Source organism: Centruroides sculpturatus, unplaced genomic scaffold, assembly GCF_000671375.1.
Source record: "Centruroides sculpturatus isolate CEXI.00-Female unplaced genomic scaffold, Cexi_2.0 scaffold1095, whole genome shotgun sequence".
NCBI lineage: Eukaryota > Metazoa > Arthropoda > Arachnida > Scorpiones > Buthidae > Centruroides > Centruroides sculpturatus.
In genome coordinates this window covers 222,886-241,111 of record NW_019385356.1, presented here as the reverse complement: position 1 = coordinate 241,111, position 18,226 = coordinate 222,886, and the positions used below count along the sequence as shown (strand labels likewise).

Here is an 18,226-nt window from a genome sequence, read left to right as displayed (position 1 = left end):
TTAGATTTCGATTTATGATGCTTTTCCAGGAAATAATTATGTTATTATATATGCATAATAATTAAATAAGAGAATAAAATAAACGATAATGCGATAATTTAAATTTCAATATATATTTTCAAACGTTTCTATGTAGTTAAAAGGTAAAAAAAATTATATTAATTAAAACAGCTTAAACTTTTTTATTTTAAAACAATATTTCTTAAACATACTGTACTTCTTAATTCAACAAATCAAATTAATTTCAGTAATTCATAAATATATTTTATTTACATTCTTTTTGAAAAAATTAAAATATATTTGACATTAAATTACAGTTTTTAGACTGAAAAAAAGGAAGTTTCTCGTAAATAAAATTCAGGAACTTTAAAACCTTAAAAGATAACATTTTTGGATTAGAATTTTGTGTTTTTCTTTTATATTTAATATAATAATAGAGAAATATTTCAAAAAACTTTTACATAAATAAATAAATAACTAGTTAAAAATTATTATGTAATAGTTGTTTGTTTTTACAACAGTAAATAGGAAGATAATCACAATTTCATTTTCTTAATGAACTTGCATCTTCTTCAACCCATTCAGGAATTTTATCTATCAATATATCATTCTTCCAGTAATATCCGGGAGGACCCATGGAGAAACAATATTTGTCATCTAAAATATCATTTCCGTTTACGTAATACATCATATAGAAATTACACATCTCGTCTTCGGCAGTTGCTCTACGGAAATATTATTTATATTATAATTGTATATCATATGTTAAATTATGGTAATTGTATTATCCTTACCCAACGGATGTTATTCGATCTCTAAAATTGTACATTGTACATCTAGCGGCCTGAAATTTAAATGTTTTATTTTATTCTAAAATAATTAAATTATTGTTGTAATTATTATGAACATCATAATATATTAATATAATTTTAAAATTAAATAAATTATACGTCTTTGTATTTAACTTATTTATTCATTTGACTTTCATTTTATTTAATAGGCATTTTAATTAAAGAGAAAATTGATATTCAAAAGTAAAGGTTAATTTTTTACCAATACATCGCCTTGTTCAATAATTAAATTTTTGTCTTCCACCGGATAAAACATCTGAAATATAAATTATATATATTTAAAAGATAAGCCCATAATCTATAGATTAATTTATGTTGACGTTTGCCCAATTCACCTGAGGTTCTAAAGGATTATGTTTTCCTATTAATTTCCAGCTTCCATCTTTTCCTTTAATAACATAACCAGAAACCACTTTACCTAAAAATTAATAAAATATTCAGTTTTAAATTAAAGAAAGAAAATCAAATCGGTATATATTTTTTTAAAAATTTTAATATAGTAAGATACTATATTAAAATTTCTTACCAAGGGCATGTGTATGCGTCCTAAAAGCAAACGGATGAAGAATAAGTGGTTTATCAATTTTACAAGCTGTTTCAAACCGTTCTGTAAATAAAATAGACTGTTTCAGTACATAAAAAAACTCCAGCAACGAGTTGTGTAACTTTCCCGGACAGATTTTAAAATTGTGTGTGGTGCCATCTGTTGTGAGATTTCATTTTAAAAACTTTTTTAGCATTAATTATTATAAAATGATAAAATATTTCATTTTGAGGGTAGAGACGAGTTTTATAAACAAATCAAGCCCACCAGTGGCCGAATAAATAAAACCATTGAACACTGGTAGTTGGTCCTAACCAATGGGCTGGTCACCATGCAGTGTTCTGGGTCTAACACCTAAACACAATCCAGTTTCCACATAGAAAGTCCTGCTAGAAGTTACCCCATTGACAGATCACCCGTGTGTTTCGTTGCTTTACTCCGTCAATTCACTGACACAAATCTTTATTTTGACATTTTAATGTTTTGTGAATAAATTTACATTTCACCTTTGTATGTATGGAAACTTTTGGGACACCCTGGAAAAGTAAAAACTTCAAAGATATTAAAATATTATATTTCACCTTCTGATTCAGGACGAGCGTAGCCACCCGTTCCTAATAAGTACACTCCGGCTCGTTTCGTAACACTGCAAAATAAAAAATAAATCATATAAGCTAAAGTTTTTTAAAGAATTATACGTAGTGTGTTCCAACCCTAGAAGTTTGATAGAGGTTTAATTTAGAGGTTTACAATACAGGACTCATATCTAGAAGTGGCAATCCTAAGCCAGAATTTGAAACACGCCATACTTATAGCTAGGTTTAATATGATCCTCGCTCTTATTATCCACTTCTAGTGTAAACCTCTGCGAACTTATCTATAAAGTATGAGTCTATATATGAGTCTATATGTATGAGTCTATATATGTATAAAATCTAATAATCTAGGGAACATAAAATCTAGGTAACATAGAATTATTATATTAACTTCAAATAAATTAATGGCATACTTAGGGGAGATCGGGGCAACTTCGGCATGCGGGGCAAGTTTGTCAAGCGCTTTTTTTAAAAAACAAATTAAAAGGAGACTTTGGTTATAGGTTAGGCAGTTGAGTTTTATTGGTGGCTTGTTGAGTGTAGTGTTTTTATTGTTCTCCAACAAGCGTAGTTGAATTATCAAGCAAATTTTCATTTTCGTTCAATTCCATATAATATTTTTTTTCCATTTATATTGAATTGGCAGGTTTTGTTATAATTCCATGATAACGAAAGTTACTTTTCCTGTTAGAAGGATGTAACTTCAACTTATTCACGTGGCCAGATCGTGGCTTGGCATTCTGTTCTCAGGGTTGTACTTAATGTTTCGAAATCATGACTAGCGGGGTAAGATCGGCAACATAAAGCCACATTAGAAGCAAAGGATAAAAATCAAACAGATGATAAATGAAAACATGTTTGCATTTGTTATTCATGTATATATGTCTTTGAACTTGCATTTCGTTGTAATAATATTAAATGGGTGTTGGATTTGTATTTCTTTGTTTTAATAGTGAATTCCAACTTATACATTGTTAATAACATAATTTTATATACGTGCCTATCTTGCCCCATTACTGTTGCCCCTATACCAGGGGCAACTTTAATAAAAATAATTAAAATAATTACAACTTTACAAAAAGAGAGAAGTTGCCGATCTTGCCCCTATACCCGGGGCAACTTCGTCAATTTCTCTCTTCTTGTAAAGTTGTAATTATTTTAATTATTTTTATTTCCAAACTGATTTTAACCAGTTCTATAGTAAGGTAACATTCCAATAGACAATATGCAAAGCTTTTTTTTCAGTTTACAGCAGTATTTATTACACAAAATTTAAGTAAAGCTTAACATGCCGATCTTGCCCCGATCTCCCCTATATATAAACAATGAATTTTTACGTGTTCTTGAACCTTTTATAGTGACGATTAGTCCCATTCGTAGTTAAATCATTAAACGTATTATTCGAAACTACTTATAATTTCTATTGTGATTAGGTTCGATAAATTTATCATTTTACTACACTTTAAATAGCTACAAACTATTAAAAATTAATAAATATCCATCATATAAAATATTCAAAAGATAATTTTAAACGAAATTTAATACATATATGCATATTCAGTACCATAACAAGGGTGGAGCAAACGTATATTCGACAGGGCGCAGCGACGGTAAGGACGTCAAATACAAAATCCTCAAGGATAAAAATAAATTCCATATTCTAAAATTAAAACTACACGAAAAAGAAAAATGCACAATTATAAAAATTAAGTGACTCCAGGGAGCGGGAGAGCGTTGTTTGTTTCTCTTGGTGCAATGTTTTTCTTGTTACAAATAAAATCTCGTCCACAACTCATTTGTATCGTCCTTTTTTGTTTTAAATATAATTGGGCTGCAATTTGAAAAAAAAAACAATTGTAGGTCTATAAATTCCCACTGTTGCCCGATGTCTGTCCTTCCTTAAGTTCGAGAATGGTGTTAGATAGTTGAAATTCAAGACTGGATAGAGGCAGAAGGCTCCGATTAAGTATATACAAACTTCTGACGCAAAATAGAAGCCATGTTATTTCAATTAAAACATTTTCCCTCAAAAGGAGTTAGATGATCGGCACGACTATATTGCTAACAGGAAAAGTAAGTACAGTACAGGAGAAAGCCACTACTAATTTGAAGTGGAGAGCACATATTTTAAATTAAATAAATTTAAAAAATATGATTATGGAAGACATTAGAATAAACAATTGTTCATTTGTTTTTAGAATTCTATTGTTTCTGTTTGTTTCACCACCAACACTAGCCCCCTTTTTTTACTCAACGTAATCTTATCTAATTTCAATTAAGTTTATTTAAATTACATTAACTTTTATATATAGATTCATATCTCATATTTACATTACATTAGATAGGATAGAATACAATAAAGTCTTGTTCGAAAATAACCATTTAAAATGTCTATTAACTAAACCAACACCAATTGGATAATATACAAGGGCGGATCCACGTTTCTAATGTACTGTACTTTAGTTAAAAACAGTTTAATGAACGTTGTAAAATTTGAATCAAGAGAGAAACTTCAAAATGTCGCTAAACAATAAACCTGAATGATTAACTGAAAAGTGGCACATCCAAAAGGAAATAGGAAGACAAGGTAGTCTTGTCTCTATTGATTTAGAGCAAGGTCACTCTGATCGTTAGACTTTTTGCTATTGAAAATGTATGGCTATCTGGCATTACTTAAACAGGAAAATAACATGTATTTTATATTATTACTTTAATCTATTGATTAAAAAACAAGTTATATATAACATAGTTATTTAAGTTTTATATCTAACACTTTTTTGTTTTTAAAAAAATATTTTGCATTATATTTATATGTACTGTTTACAAATTGTATAAATTTTCAATTTATATAATACAGAGTGAAATGTAATCGAAGTGCAAAGCTTTATCCAATTAATCTTTGGAGTTGTTTTGTTTTTGTTTATTAACATATTGATTTAAATTTTAAAATAGTATAGTACATTCATTACAACGAGTTGAAATCTTTACCTGCATATTGACGTATTTTAAAGTCAATTTACCAAACTAATTATAGTGTTTTTGTCATAATTATATGAATTACTGTGTAAGAAGTTTTTAAATCCTGTTGTTTTGCGAAAAATCAAATAGATGAACACAAAACAACGCAACTTCCAGTGTTTCGTTTTCGGTCAGGCAGAAATCTGACCGAAGATTTTCGGAAATTTCCAATAAGTGCCGCAAATTATCTGTATTTATTCTTAGGTAAAATGTTGCTTAGATAAAACGGAAATTATACTAAAACAAAATGATGTAATTTTTAATTTCAGTTATCAGTTCCTGTTTTTTGGTAATGTGAAGTCCAGGTCTTAGATATGTAGTACCAATTAAATTAAGTATTATTTCATAACTGTAACAGCTAGTCGAAAATACTACAATAATTTTAAAAAATATATCGGAAATTCTCACCTTGGATCAGTACCAGGAAGTAACGTTATAATTATTCCAGAATTATCTGTTCCTCCATCTGTATTAAAAATTTATGAACATTTTAAATATAATTCTTTTGTTGAATTTTAAATTTTTAATAAAGGAGTCGAATTATTTACTTATAAATCGAGTAACGTCTGCATAATGAACTTGTAGAACTAAATAATTAATTCCGCTTCCTTTTCCTACTTTGAAGCCCACACCTATAGTAATGCATAAAATACAGAAATGTATTAATATATTATGCAAATTATAGTACTAATGAATACAATAATGTTAGGTGGAAGGAAAAGAATATGTAAAATATAATTGGTTTCCTGTAATCTAAGATTTTAATATTATTGAAAAACAATTTAATAAAAATTGCAAAAAGTCTTACAGTTCCTTTTCGTAACAATCCTCATTAAAATACATTATCTAATATGAAAAATACACTTCGATGAATTACTATACTGGGAGTGAAGAGAATTATATGTTCATACGATAACTCTGTGTTATTTTTTTGAATTCTGTATTCATTAACAATGCTATTTATTAATCTATATAATTTACTGAATTTACTCTGAATTTTAATATTGATTGGTGGGGTGTTATAGCTTTGCGAGGCCCGAGCATAAATCGAATTGGAGGCCCCATGTATGGCATCGACTTTGGATGTTTTTCCTCGGAGAAATTTTTTAGGGGAAAATTTACTTAGAAAAGATGCCCCATAGGATAATGCGCCACTGATGTTAGTTATAGTGAACTGTAATTAATGCCGGTTTATTTTTTGAAAAAAATTGTTATTTTAAAATTATTTTTAAAATCACTGTTTTGTTAATTTAAAAAAAAAAAGTTACTGCTACACTTTATTTTTATGCGTAAAGGTTAATTTGTTCTTTTTGTAGAAAAGCTGCTCTTCCTTAAAAGGCAAACTGGGAAATTGTTTAATACNTCATACGATAACTCTGTGTTATTTTTTTGAATTCTGTATTCATTAACAGTCAAATTTATTAATCTATATAATTATTATTATTATTACCATCGGGTAAATCCAGTGGTGGTGCATCACGAGCCCAGGCATATATAACCTGAGAGCCTGATGCACATGTGGGCGCTGAAACATATTCCGATTTGGAACCCGCCATTTCGCCACAGTTCCAAACAAATCTGGGTGTGTCTCTTTGAACGTAACCGGGTTCGAGGCAACCGTAAATCAAAATATGATGAGCGACGTGCATTGTTGCGTTAGGTTCGAATTTAACTGAAATAAAATAGGCCAAAATTATAATTATTTGAAAAGCATACAAAAATTACATAATATTATTTTTAAAAAAATACTGATAATACCAACTGAATAATAGAATGAAACTAGTCAAATTACATTTGAAAAAGCTCATTCTTATTCAAGAATGATTCTCCCTTTGTCTCGAGTGGCATTCTTCGAATATTTAAAATGGAATAAAGCTGTTCGACCAAAATAATAAAACAAAAATCCCATTTATTTTGTATATTTTATACAAAAGTTATTACTCTTTTAAAACATTTCTGTAATAAGAAATGTAATGATTTTCGTTAATTTATAAACTTTATTACACAAATTACTGTGAAAACATTATTAACAGATACAAATTACCCGATAATAATTTATATAGCCTTATAATTTTCTTGATCTGATTCATTAATATGAGCAAGGCTATTCGGCCAGCCTCAGTTTTGTCTATTATAATGGAGTCGACTAGTTAAATTGGAGATGAGAAATAAAGCTCTGATTCTAACTCGTATTAAATTACAATGTTCTAAATTAATTAAACTTATCTTTCTAAGAACAATCAGATCAATAATTTTTTAAACCGTCATTGTAAAATTATTAAATCTAATTCTTCATGATCTAATTGTCTTGCAAAATATAGCACTTTTATACTTTAGAATAACTAATTTCTGTTTGGAAAAAAATATATATATATTTAATTATTCCTTTAAAGTTCGATTGAAAAATTTACTTTTTTACATGAATAATTAATTCTAATCCTAAAATATTCCGTTTTATTATTAAGATCCTTTTATTGCGTGATTTTTCGAAACAAATTAATTATCTCTTAAAGAATTGACCTAAATATTACAATGGAAACGTTATTAATAGAAAAATTTCTTATAATTTTCACCTACATTTAGTATAATTTCCAAAATAGCATTAACTATTACATTAAAAAATTATTAATTAAATTTTCATACCTATATTTTCGTGTTCGTTCTTATTCATTTTATAAGCTACACATAAATAAGTTTCTTTCTGAAAAATAAATAAAATATACAAATTAATATATTTTAACAGACATTTCGTATCTAATTAGCCATTAAAAAACTATAATTACTATTATTAAGATCGTAATTATTGCTTTATCAGTGAATTTTTTTCATATTTTTATTAATATAAAAATTAAATAACAGAGAAATGTATATATTTTTTTCTGTTTTGTTTAATAAACGAGATTGAAACTTTAATTAAAACTTAATTATTAAAGATACTCGATATTTGTTTATAAATAGAAGTTCTAATCAAAAAATTGACTCCCTATTGATTTAAATTGTTTGTTTGTAATCTAATTTATATGTTATATAGCTACATATAATAACAACTTTTTATGATAAGTAGAAATTATTAACAATCGTACATCAAATGATCGAATAAGTAGGACAAAGTGGTCAGTTTTTCTTATTTCAATCACGCGATTAAGTTCGTTCACTTCCTTCCTAACCTCGTAACTTTATTGAATTTCATAAAAGGTAAAAAAAATACACATATAAAGGAAAAATATTTGATTATTCTTGTTTTTTACTCACTCCAGTAATGTTTATTACACTCTACAAACTTTGTAATAGGACTGTACACTCTTTTGCACTTTACTAAAATCAGTTCAGATGCAGTCTTCGTGTTTAAATCGTTTCCGCCTTTTAAATTCGGAAACGGAAAAACAGGTAATAAAATACGATTATTATAATTTAATGGGAAAAAGTTTATTTAATAGATTAAAATAAAATCGTCTTTATTTCTATTCTGTTGTTCTACTTTATTCGTTTGATAGTTTTGGAATTAACTTAATACAAATCATTAAAAATCAAATCACAAATTAAACAATAAGACTTTGATTATATAAAATATATAAATTTTTTATAATATTGAAAATAGTTTTCTTTAAATTAAATTATATTTTGTATTTATTTGCATCTATATTAAGAAGTGTTGTGAGACAGTGGATTTCCTCCTCCTAGAAACACGACGCTTAACAATAGTTATATAATATACAAAAAAATTAACTATATATAAACTAATTCTGATTTCTTATTTAAAATATAGAATAAACACTGAAGTCGAGGAAAACAAGAATTTTAAAAAATAATAATAACAACAACAACACAGCATATATAGAAAAGGAATAAATAAGATTCATTGTAATTAAATTAATCGGCAACAACACCAAATCTTATTATATAAAAATGAATATCGTATAAAATATTCAATTATTTTAATCAATTTATTTTTTGTAAGTGTAATATAGGCCTATACGAAAGAATGGAACATTCGAAAAATCTTCCTAACTTCATCTGACATTTCTAGACGAGTGTAACTCAATTATCTTTTTATCTATTGAAAATTCTTTATAAATTTTTGCACACATTGAATTAAAAATAAATAGAATATGAGATTTCTATATACACTTTAAGCGAATGACAGATGTGATTTATATAATAATAATTACATGTATCATTTTTGCCTTTTAAATAATAGGTAATACATTAGAAATTGTTTATTTTAATTTTAGAAATATTTAATATATTAACGATTGAATCTTGACATAATCTTTATATGATGTACCTTTAGCACGGTTTTAATTACCCCGGCAATGTGTGTATGTGTACACATAATGTATATTTGCGTGCCTCTGAGATAATTTAATATTGCTATCACAAGTGAAACAGTTTCGTTTATAAAAAATATTAAGTATCATATAATATTAATACCTGTTTTTTTAGAATAAGCCAAACAAAAACAATATTAATCACGATATAGGCATTTAAAAAATCAATAATTCTGTATTGCTTGCACACACACACACACGCGCGCGCGCGTTATTAAAGTACTCCTATTTAACGCTATATAGAGAACTATTTACCAGTTCAAATGCACCAAATTTTGTATTATGACATTTCAGGATATGTGGAAGATATTTCCTTAAGAATTTAGTACCAAAATTCATCACTATGGCTCATTTGGAGCTGCAAACCGTGAAATTTTAGGTGGTATGACGCTTACACAGCATAGTTTATCGAGAACATATTGCAAATTTGGTAGCTTTTAGAAATAGTATCACACTGCGTGTGAGAAGCTTCACACATAGTGTTTCTCAAACGGGATCCCGGTTGTTTTTTTAACCCGGGAAATATCCCGGGAAATTTTTCTTATCCCGGGAAATCCCGCAAATTTCTTAAAAATTCACATTTTTTTTTCTTATTTTGTGTTAAGGTTAAGAAATTTTGCAAATAAAAAGCATAATTATCTCATTCACTGTCAGAATACATTTGTATTTATTAATTGTTGTTTTACCTATTAGTTTTTTTTAAAATTTTGCTCGTTATAGCATGTCACAAATGGTCAATAATCAATATATAGCTTATTTGTGGCAGGACTATAAAAATTCTTTACTTGTCGGAACCTGTAATATCTGGAATAATTGTGCTTACGCTGTCTTGAGTTTTAACCATGCCCAGTAGCTTCAATAAATGCCTGACGCCAGATTGTGCAAATTGGGCAAGGATACAAACGAGTACAAAGTCTGCAAGTATGAAGTTTTTCTTCATAAACCTGATTATTAAAGCCAAATGAATTGCCGAATTATCGAGCTCTAAGCTTGATGCCGCTATTAAAGCAGCCAAGGTAGACAAATCAAGAATACTAGAGAGCGAAAGAAGTACTACAATCTCGAAAACGAACTCGAAATCTTCCAGGCTACAGGTGAAAAAACACATAATATCTGTCTTCTCTTAAATGCATTAAACACTATTCCAATCACATCAATTGAATCGGAAAGGGCATTCTCGGTGGCAAGACTTTTCATTACTAAAATAAGAATTAGAGTGAGTTATCGGAGTATTGACCATCTTTGCTTTTTAAAATCTTATAAAAGTTTGCAATATTTTGTATTATATTTTATTTAAAAAACGAAAATTACCTTCTAAATTAGAAGTTCATTTTTTTAATTTTTAACTCAATTCAAAACATTTTTTTTTTTTTTGTTGTATGCAGTTTCCAGCAAACTTTAATTAATTTTTTTCTATTTGTGAAAATTTCTACGTTATTTAAAGGTAATTTTTATTATAGGCCTATAGACCTTACACAGCATTATTAATATGATTTTGGAGGTTACAGAACTTTAAAATTACTTTAAAAAATGGAAAATAATTATATCATTTGATTTCAAGATATTTTGTATACCTTAAAAATAATTAATTCTATCCCGGGATTTCCCGGGATCCCGGGAAACAGTTCACTTTTATCCCGGGATCCCGGGACAAGCAAAAGACCGGGAAATGAGAAACCCTAATCACACATGATCAATGACGCACTCAGGATTTAATTTTGGGGGAGCCGGGTCTTATGTGACCTCTACTTCATAAGTACTATAGAAATAGAAGACACGACACAATATATATATACTGTATATACAAAAATAAATTTTAATTAGAAAAATATCTTTGAAAATTTTTATAGTGTTGTTTTTTTTTCTTCTTTTTTTCTTTGGAGGGTGCAATGGTGCACTCAGAGGGACTTGGCTCCCTCTGAGTGCACCACTGTAGAGGACCAATTGCGGCCGGTCATTGAACGTGTCGCCTTCAGATTTTACAACTTCAGAATGGTGGGTTACATTGAGCAGTATCCCCTGCATCGTTAAGCTGTTTGTATTCTATGAGTGTCGTGTACAAATAAATTATTTCTTGTACAAAAGAAAATATTCGTTGCTTTCAACGCCAAAAGTACCATAGCGGTGACTTTTGGTACAAAATTTTTACTGAAATATCTTCCACGTGTTTTGAAATGTCACCATAACAAACCGATCGCATATGGCCTGTTAAATATCTTTCTAGACAGCGTTGAATAGAGATACTTTAATTACGATCACCCGGTATATTCGACACAAAATCTTCGTCTTAAATTAATTAAAAAATATAAATACGTATGTGAGTAAAATAGAATATTTAAATTTACTTGCATTTAATTAATGAACACTGAAAAAATTAAAGAAAATTTTTCTTATAGTTTATCAATGATATAATAAAATCATCGAAGCGACAACACGAATTAGATCTGACATTTAAGTAAATTGCAAAATTAAGTTTGGAACCATTCCAAATTAGCTAAATACTATGAAAAATAGCATTTGATATTGATGATAAAATAAGGGAGTTTTCTAATTAATTACTAAATTCAAACTTCGAGGAATTGTTATAACAAGTCTCACTACCTTGTAAGAACAAAAAATTTCATCTAATTCCAATAAAATATTTTAAAATACATAAAACTATTTAGCATTAATGTCATGAATTACTAAAGAAATAAACTAATTACAATATGTTTTTAAAATATATTCACATCTGTTGACATACATTTTGAGGTTTAAAACATCAGTAAAACATATGAAACATGTAAATAAAAGAAACCTTCAATCTTCGTAACAAATTTAAATTGCATTTATAAAACTCTCATTAAGTTTTATTTAGTTAGATTTTATTTTCTTTAATTAAAATTAAACGTTGTATTATTTTAATTATATTTTATAGTTTTTAATTAAACCGTGGCTGAGATTCTACACATTACTGTATTTTAATGTCTTACATCAAATATATTAATTTTTTAGTAAAAATAAAAAGAGAGAAAGTCTAAAATATACATGATTTATTAAAAGAATAATAATAATAATTTGAAACTATCAAGTTAATTTTGCATATTGTAATTAACGTACAGAAAAACCTCTACACAAAAATTAGTTTCTTAAGATCATATTACTTAATAATTTCGTAAATTAACAAATAGTCAATTGATTAATTCTCATACAAATAAGCTTGAAATTTAAATATCGTCTTAGTTGTGAGTATTAATATTAATATTATGTATACAAAATGTTTAGTAATGCATTGCTATCCTTAATATAATGCATAATGCGACGTGACGTGAGAAATTGCATACTAAAACTGCAACATCATATTTATTAAATTCGCTTTTTTAATGTTATATAAAAGTTAAATATTATGATTAACGATTTGTATTAATTACATATATTATTCCTACAGTGTCAATGAAGTCTATGAGAAAAATAATTGTATCGAAAATTATCATTAATTTAATATTTTATACTGAATTTTTAATATATTTTTATATATTTTTCTACACACTTGTCAGCTTTATACTTTAGAAATCAGACAATAATAAAGTAAATGGAAACATTAGAATAGCTCAAGCATAGTTATATATAAACTAATTTAAATAAAGATCAGTTGATGGATATTTCCATCTGCACTATGAAATTGAAAGTGCATGTTTTAAACAAATGTTTACTTATAACTTTCTATTAATAAAAGATGCAAACATAATATATAATTAAGGCATGAGAAAGGTGAGATGAAGCCTAGGACGGTCTCAAATGTCAACTAGAAGTCCCACATGAATAAAGTAAAAGTAAATATATCAATTAAAATCATAAAACAGGCAAAAATATATATACTTTTTTACCACTTATCGAAAGGAAATTTAATTTATTACATTTCGTAACATTCGCTTTTTACATAAAAGAGTAAATATTAACTATCTTCTGTGTCCAACTCGTCCCTGTCTTTGGGCTTTCATGACCATAAATTACTTTAATTAATAATGAACATCTTAAAAATATAAAAGTCCTTTCTACATATGTCTTTTAAAGCTATTGTTGTGCCATTATATCGAAAGAATCTCGATATAAAACTTTTGTTTTATCACAGTCCTATTTAAAGCTTATAAATCTTTAAAAATAATCATTTAAAATCTTCAAAAAATTTTTTCTAAGGATTTTATTTTATTTTTAATAAATAAATACACTCTCCAGACATAGGCCTATATAAATGTTATTTAAATTGGTAAAATATGCGACTAAGACTATTTAGGTCTGTAACATTTTAGATACTTTGTCAAGTTCACAATATAATCTTTCCATTGAACGCCTTATGAATTTATGTATTATTCTTTTCCCTATAGTTAAAAATACGATTGCCACTGATCTGCTTTTAAAGTAGAACAGTAACTTTTAACACGAAAAAAGTTCCTTTTTATGTTAAGTAACTGTGTTCTATTTAATTTTAAAATTTGATAGTTAAAAAAATACCAATCGAATAATTTGATAGTTTAAAATTTATATAAAAATATAAATATTTTTTTAAAATAATAAAACTTATTTTAAATAAAGTATAAATATTTTCAAATAAAAATCTTATTTAGAAAAATACCAATATTATTCTGTTCTAGGTTATTTTTCAAATGTTAATAAAAGTAACGAAAATAATAAAATTAATTTTAAGAATATAAAAAAATTAGACATAATTATTGAAAAGTTTGAAAATTAAATAGAAAAGAAATCCAAATTATTCCTGACTGTACATCATCAAATATGTCATTATGCATGCAGCTGTTAAAGGTTTTCTCATAAAATCGCCACGAGGCAACATTTTCATATCTACAAAAATATGTTTATTAATGTTTAAATTTATTAAATATTTAAAATAGTTCTTAAAAAATTAATTAACTATTCATTAATATATATATGTGTATGTATTTTTATATAATTTATATAAAAATGATATAGTAAAATTATACGTAATAGANACCAAATATTCGGTCTTTCACCGACGTATTTTGTATGTGTCGACATTCACCGGAGAATATCGACATTCTCTAATTTCGGTCTTTCACAGTAATATATATATATATATATATATATCAGCCAATTCTTGACCGTGATTTTCTTACTATTAATCATTATCTTCAAATAGATAAGGATAAAATTAATCACGACCATTATCCATTAGTAAGGTAAATACATGTTATTTGGTTACTTATAATATTTTAGTCCTTTATAAGCGCTCTTACATTACTTGACAGCAATATTTTGATTTCTAGTCAATGACATAACAATACCTGTTCGGTATTATTCGGTACAAAAACAATACTTACCTGCTTTGGTTGTACATCGGGCATTAACAGTGGTAATTTTTTGTAATTAAAACATAATGATGAATACTGTGTTAAAAAAATGGCAAAAACTAACATATGTTTCTCCATGTTGATCGAATATTTGAAATATCGATCGAAAACGTTCGCATAAGGTTGCCTACAGTCATGCAGACATGGCAACTGTTGACGATGACGTAAAGGAAACTGCAGTCACGTGATTTAGTAGGCGCTTTCCCCGTTGACGTCAGCAATTCCTGTCGACGTATGAATGAATACACGCGTAATCTCCAAACGATTTTTTAAGTATTTAAGTTATTACTTTAAATAATTATTTACTGAATAAAATACAAAGGAATTAATAGAAAAAAAATTAGATAAATACTCTCAAGATGTTGATTCAAATATATTAATCTAATGCATTCTACTGATAATACTTCTATAGCTACAAGAAAATTTAATTTATAAAAATAAATTATAATAATAAACATGCCGTATTGAAGTATTATGATGCGAAATAATTATAGAAATTACAAGCAAATTTATTCTTTTAAATTGAATTTAATTACATCTATATATTAAAAAAAATATATTTTAATTAATTCTACTTAAACAATTTAATTTTTAATTAATTAAATTTAAAAAAAAGTATAAATTAAATAGATTAAGTTTTATTCACTTTAGTTGAATAATTAATTAATTAATTATATTTTATCCGCTTATATGTATATATTTATAGAGAGAAAGAGAGAGTGAAAGTTGATCTATATTTAAAATAGCTTTGATCAATAGAATCATAAATTAGTACAGATTAGTTTTATTCTCATCTGTTCCAATTCTACTTTTTGACTTCTCACCTTTATTCATTTTTACAAATTATAACAGTAATAAAAGTTAACTCTATTAATATTATGTAGTAGAGTTAATGGATCTAAAGCTGTTAGTGTTATTTCTGATAATTGAAAGAATATTTCACTTATTAATTTCATTCGAAGTTGACTTTGACCTTTTGACTTTTAACCAGTAGAAAGTGTTAAGTGTTAAATTATCAAAGTATGTTTCTTAGAAATTTTAAATGCAAAAAAATATTCATTCTTATGCAATTATTACAAAGAACTTATAAAGTGTTAGAGGAAAATTAAAAAAATGATAATAATTTTTCTAAAATATATATCTCAATACACTTTTCTTCTAGTGATATTATTGATTTTAGAATCATATTAAAGACTTCATAAAATTATTATTAATACAATAATTTTATGAAGTTAAACCGTACAAGTTTATTCTTTTATTTTAATAAAATAGCATATTCGAGTTAAATAAACTGGCAGAATATATTTCCTGGAATCGAAGTTTAGAGAGGAAATCATCATAATGAAAGGTTCTTCTTCGAATTCATAAACTTTCAATACATAACAGATCATTGTTTCATTAAATTGAAGTATATTCCTTCGTACATCATTGTCATAAGTTTTCCTCAACAGCACGCAATTTTCTGTATTTCAAGATTTTTTTTTCTTATAGAAAATAATGATATATAATTTAGTAAACGTTCATTTCACGATCATTAAAATAGCTTTAACTCGTCAAACTATCAAATTATAACAAACTAAATTTACACAAATTTAAAAATGGATCAAATACTTGGCCAAGTTTAATTAAAAGACATTTTGAAGTTGAATGAAGAATATATTTAACCTCAATGCTGTAACTAGAAAATATCAAGACGTTATCCAATCCAAAAAATCTAATTATTTGATTTAGTATTTGAATAATTTTACTAAATATTAATGTATAAGAATAAGTTAATACCAATGTTTAATGTTATCAGATTGTTCAAAGTAGTTATAAGTTTTAATTATTTGGCAGATGTTCGTTGATTTTTATTCGAGAAATTATTATGTTATGCTCTTAAATATCATTCAATTTATTGCTGTAACGTTGAAGTATCTCGTGCTTCTGTTTCTTCGAAAAATACTCTTTATTAATTAATAGAAAAATAATACTATTCGTAAAAAATGCCCTTAACAAACGATATAACAATACTTTTAACATTAATTAAGTGAGTCTTAAATGAAATAATACTTTAAAAATTCTTTAAATATTTAAATGATTTAAATAATAACTTACTGTAAAGTTTAATTACGTGTTTAAAAACAATTTCTTTTTACGATTTTATTGTTTTTTGAAATAATTTTAATATTGAATCCATTAGAATATTAAATGACTCTTGTAGAATATTAAAATCCTCACTCTATATAGGCTTATATAAAATAGAATTCCTATTGTTGTCTGTTCTCTATACACTTCTAAACCTTTGACTTATTCATTAGAATTACCCTCCAGGAACCTGCGGAAAATAAAGATTACCATGAAACTTGAACAACCTATTAATAAGGGGAAAAAATTAATTTTTATAATTGTCCTTATTAATTTTGTCCGGGCAACACCGGGCATATAAATGCTAACTAATTAGAGTTTAATTATTATTTATTAGTAATAATTAATTAATAATTAACAATATCGAAAATGTTTAAAATAAATTGTGATTATAATACAAATTTTTTGTATAATAATAGTTTTAAAGAGCTGTAATAATTAAACCACTGTCTATGTGTAGACGTTTCTTTACGTGTGTTTACTAATACAAAAATAAATTAATTTATTAATTATAAATGCTTTCTATAAAAACACATAAAATAATAGCAAAAATATTAGAATTATTATATAAAATATATCTAATAATAATTACGATGTTAGGAGAAATATTAACGTTTTATATCAACAAAATTGCGTTAATTAAAATGGTTTTTTTTTATAAGTCTTAAGTAATAATCTTGAAATTTTTTTAAAATAATAGACATTAAAATAGATTTAAAGTATTAACTGGAAATAAATAAAATTATAATTTCGTGACTAATTTGAATGAAAGCATTGCTTACTTCCATACAAAATAACTAATATACTTCAAATTATAGTCTTGTTTTTTTATATCTGAAATTAGATTTAAAATTAGTTTTAAACTTTTAAAAGCCAGTGCAAAATAATTTCATGTTAAAAATTACTTTTCCTAGCTCTTAACCTTTTTAAATTTCATCTTAAAAACGGAATAATTGTACCAATTGCATAAAATTTGTATTTCTTCTCCCTCTTAAGACTTAGAAAGAACCAAATATATGTATAAGAAAGTTTAGTGAAATCACATATTGTACTTGAATACTTTCAAGAAAAGTATATAAAAGATTATAATCTTTTGTAAAATAACAAAACCTCGTAACACATTTCCTTCTAATCCTTTTCAAAAATATTGATTACGGTTTAGTGGCCTATATTTGATAATCATCTTAATATAACCCATGCCATTTCAAAGGCGTCTAGACCTGAAAACACACGAAAGATTGATTCTTTGAAGTTTCTAATGATGGCATCAATTCATCAACAATTCCGATTCTAAAGAAAAATCCAATTCCGCGATATAGGTCAACTGTTTGAAATGAAGTATCCTAGGCAACCACGTTACTGCCCTGCATTCTGGGAATATGGCGATTGAAGGTGG

At 26.4% G+C, this 18,226-nt stretch overlaps 1 protein-coding gene across 1 annotated transcript; it reads right to left on the bottom strand.

The window, feature by feature from the left end:
• Nucleotides 1–200: 200 nt before the first annotated feature.
• Nucleotides 201–14,872, bottom strand: LOC111638043 (peptidylglycine alpha-hydroxylating monooxygenase-like). Its single transcript, XM_023383674.1, has 11 exons — nucleotides 14,674–14,872; nucleotides 7,653–7,710; nucleotides 6,460–6,681; nucleotides 5,558–5,641; nucleotides 5,418–5,475; nucleotides 1,977–2,041; nucleotides 1,378–1,458; nucleotides 1,187–1,269; nucleotides 1,054–1,107; nucleotides 795–844; nucleotides 201–725 (listed from the first exon to the last, which is right to left on the bottom strand). Exons 1-11 carry the CDS (start codon nucleotides 14,779–14,781, stop codon nucleotides 545–547), a joined length of 1,044 nt encoding a protein of 347 aa, XP_023239442.1. The 5' UTR covers nucleotides 14,782–14,872; the 3' UTR covers nucleotides 201–544.
• Nucleotides 14,873–18,226: the final 3,354 nt, after the last annotated feature.

Coding starts and splice junctions, on each gene's coding strand:
- LOC111638043 (XM_023383674.1), bottom strand. CDS start 14,781: ATGGAGAAACATATGTTAGTTTTTGCCATTTTTTTAACACAGTATTCA. Junction 5,642..6,459: donor ACCACTGGATTTACCCGATG/GTAATAATAATA, acceptor GCATTACTATAG/GTGTGGGCTTCAAAGTAGGA. Junction 5,476..5,557: donor AGACGTTACTCGATTTATAA/GTAAATAATTCG, acceptor TTTTTAATACAG/ATGGAGGAACAGATAATTCT.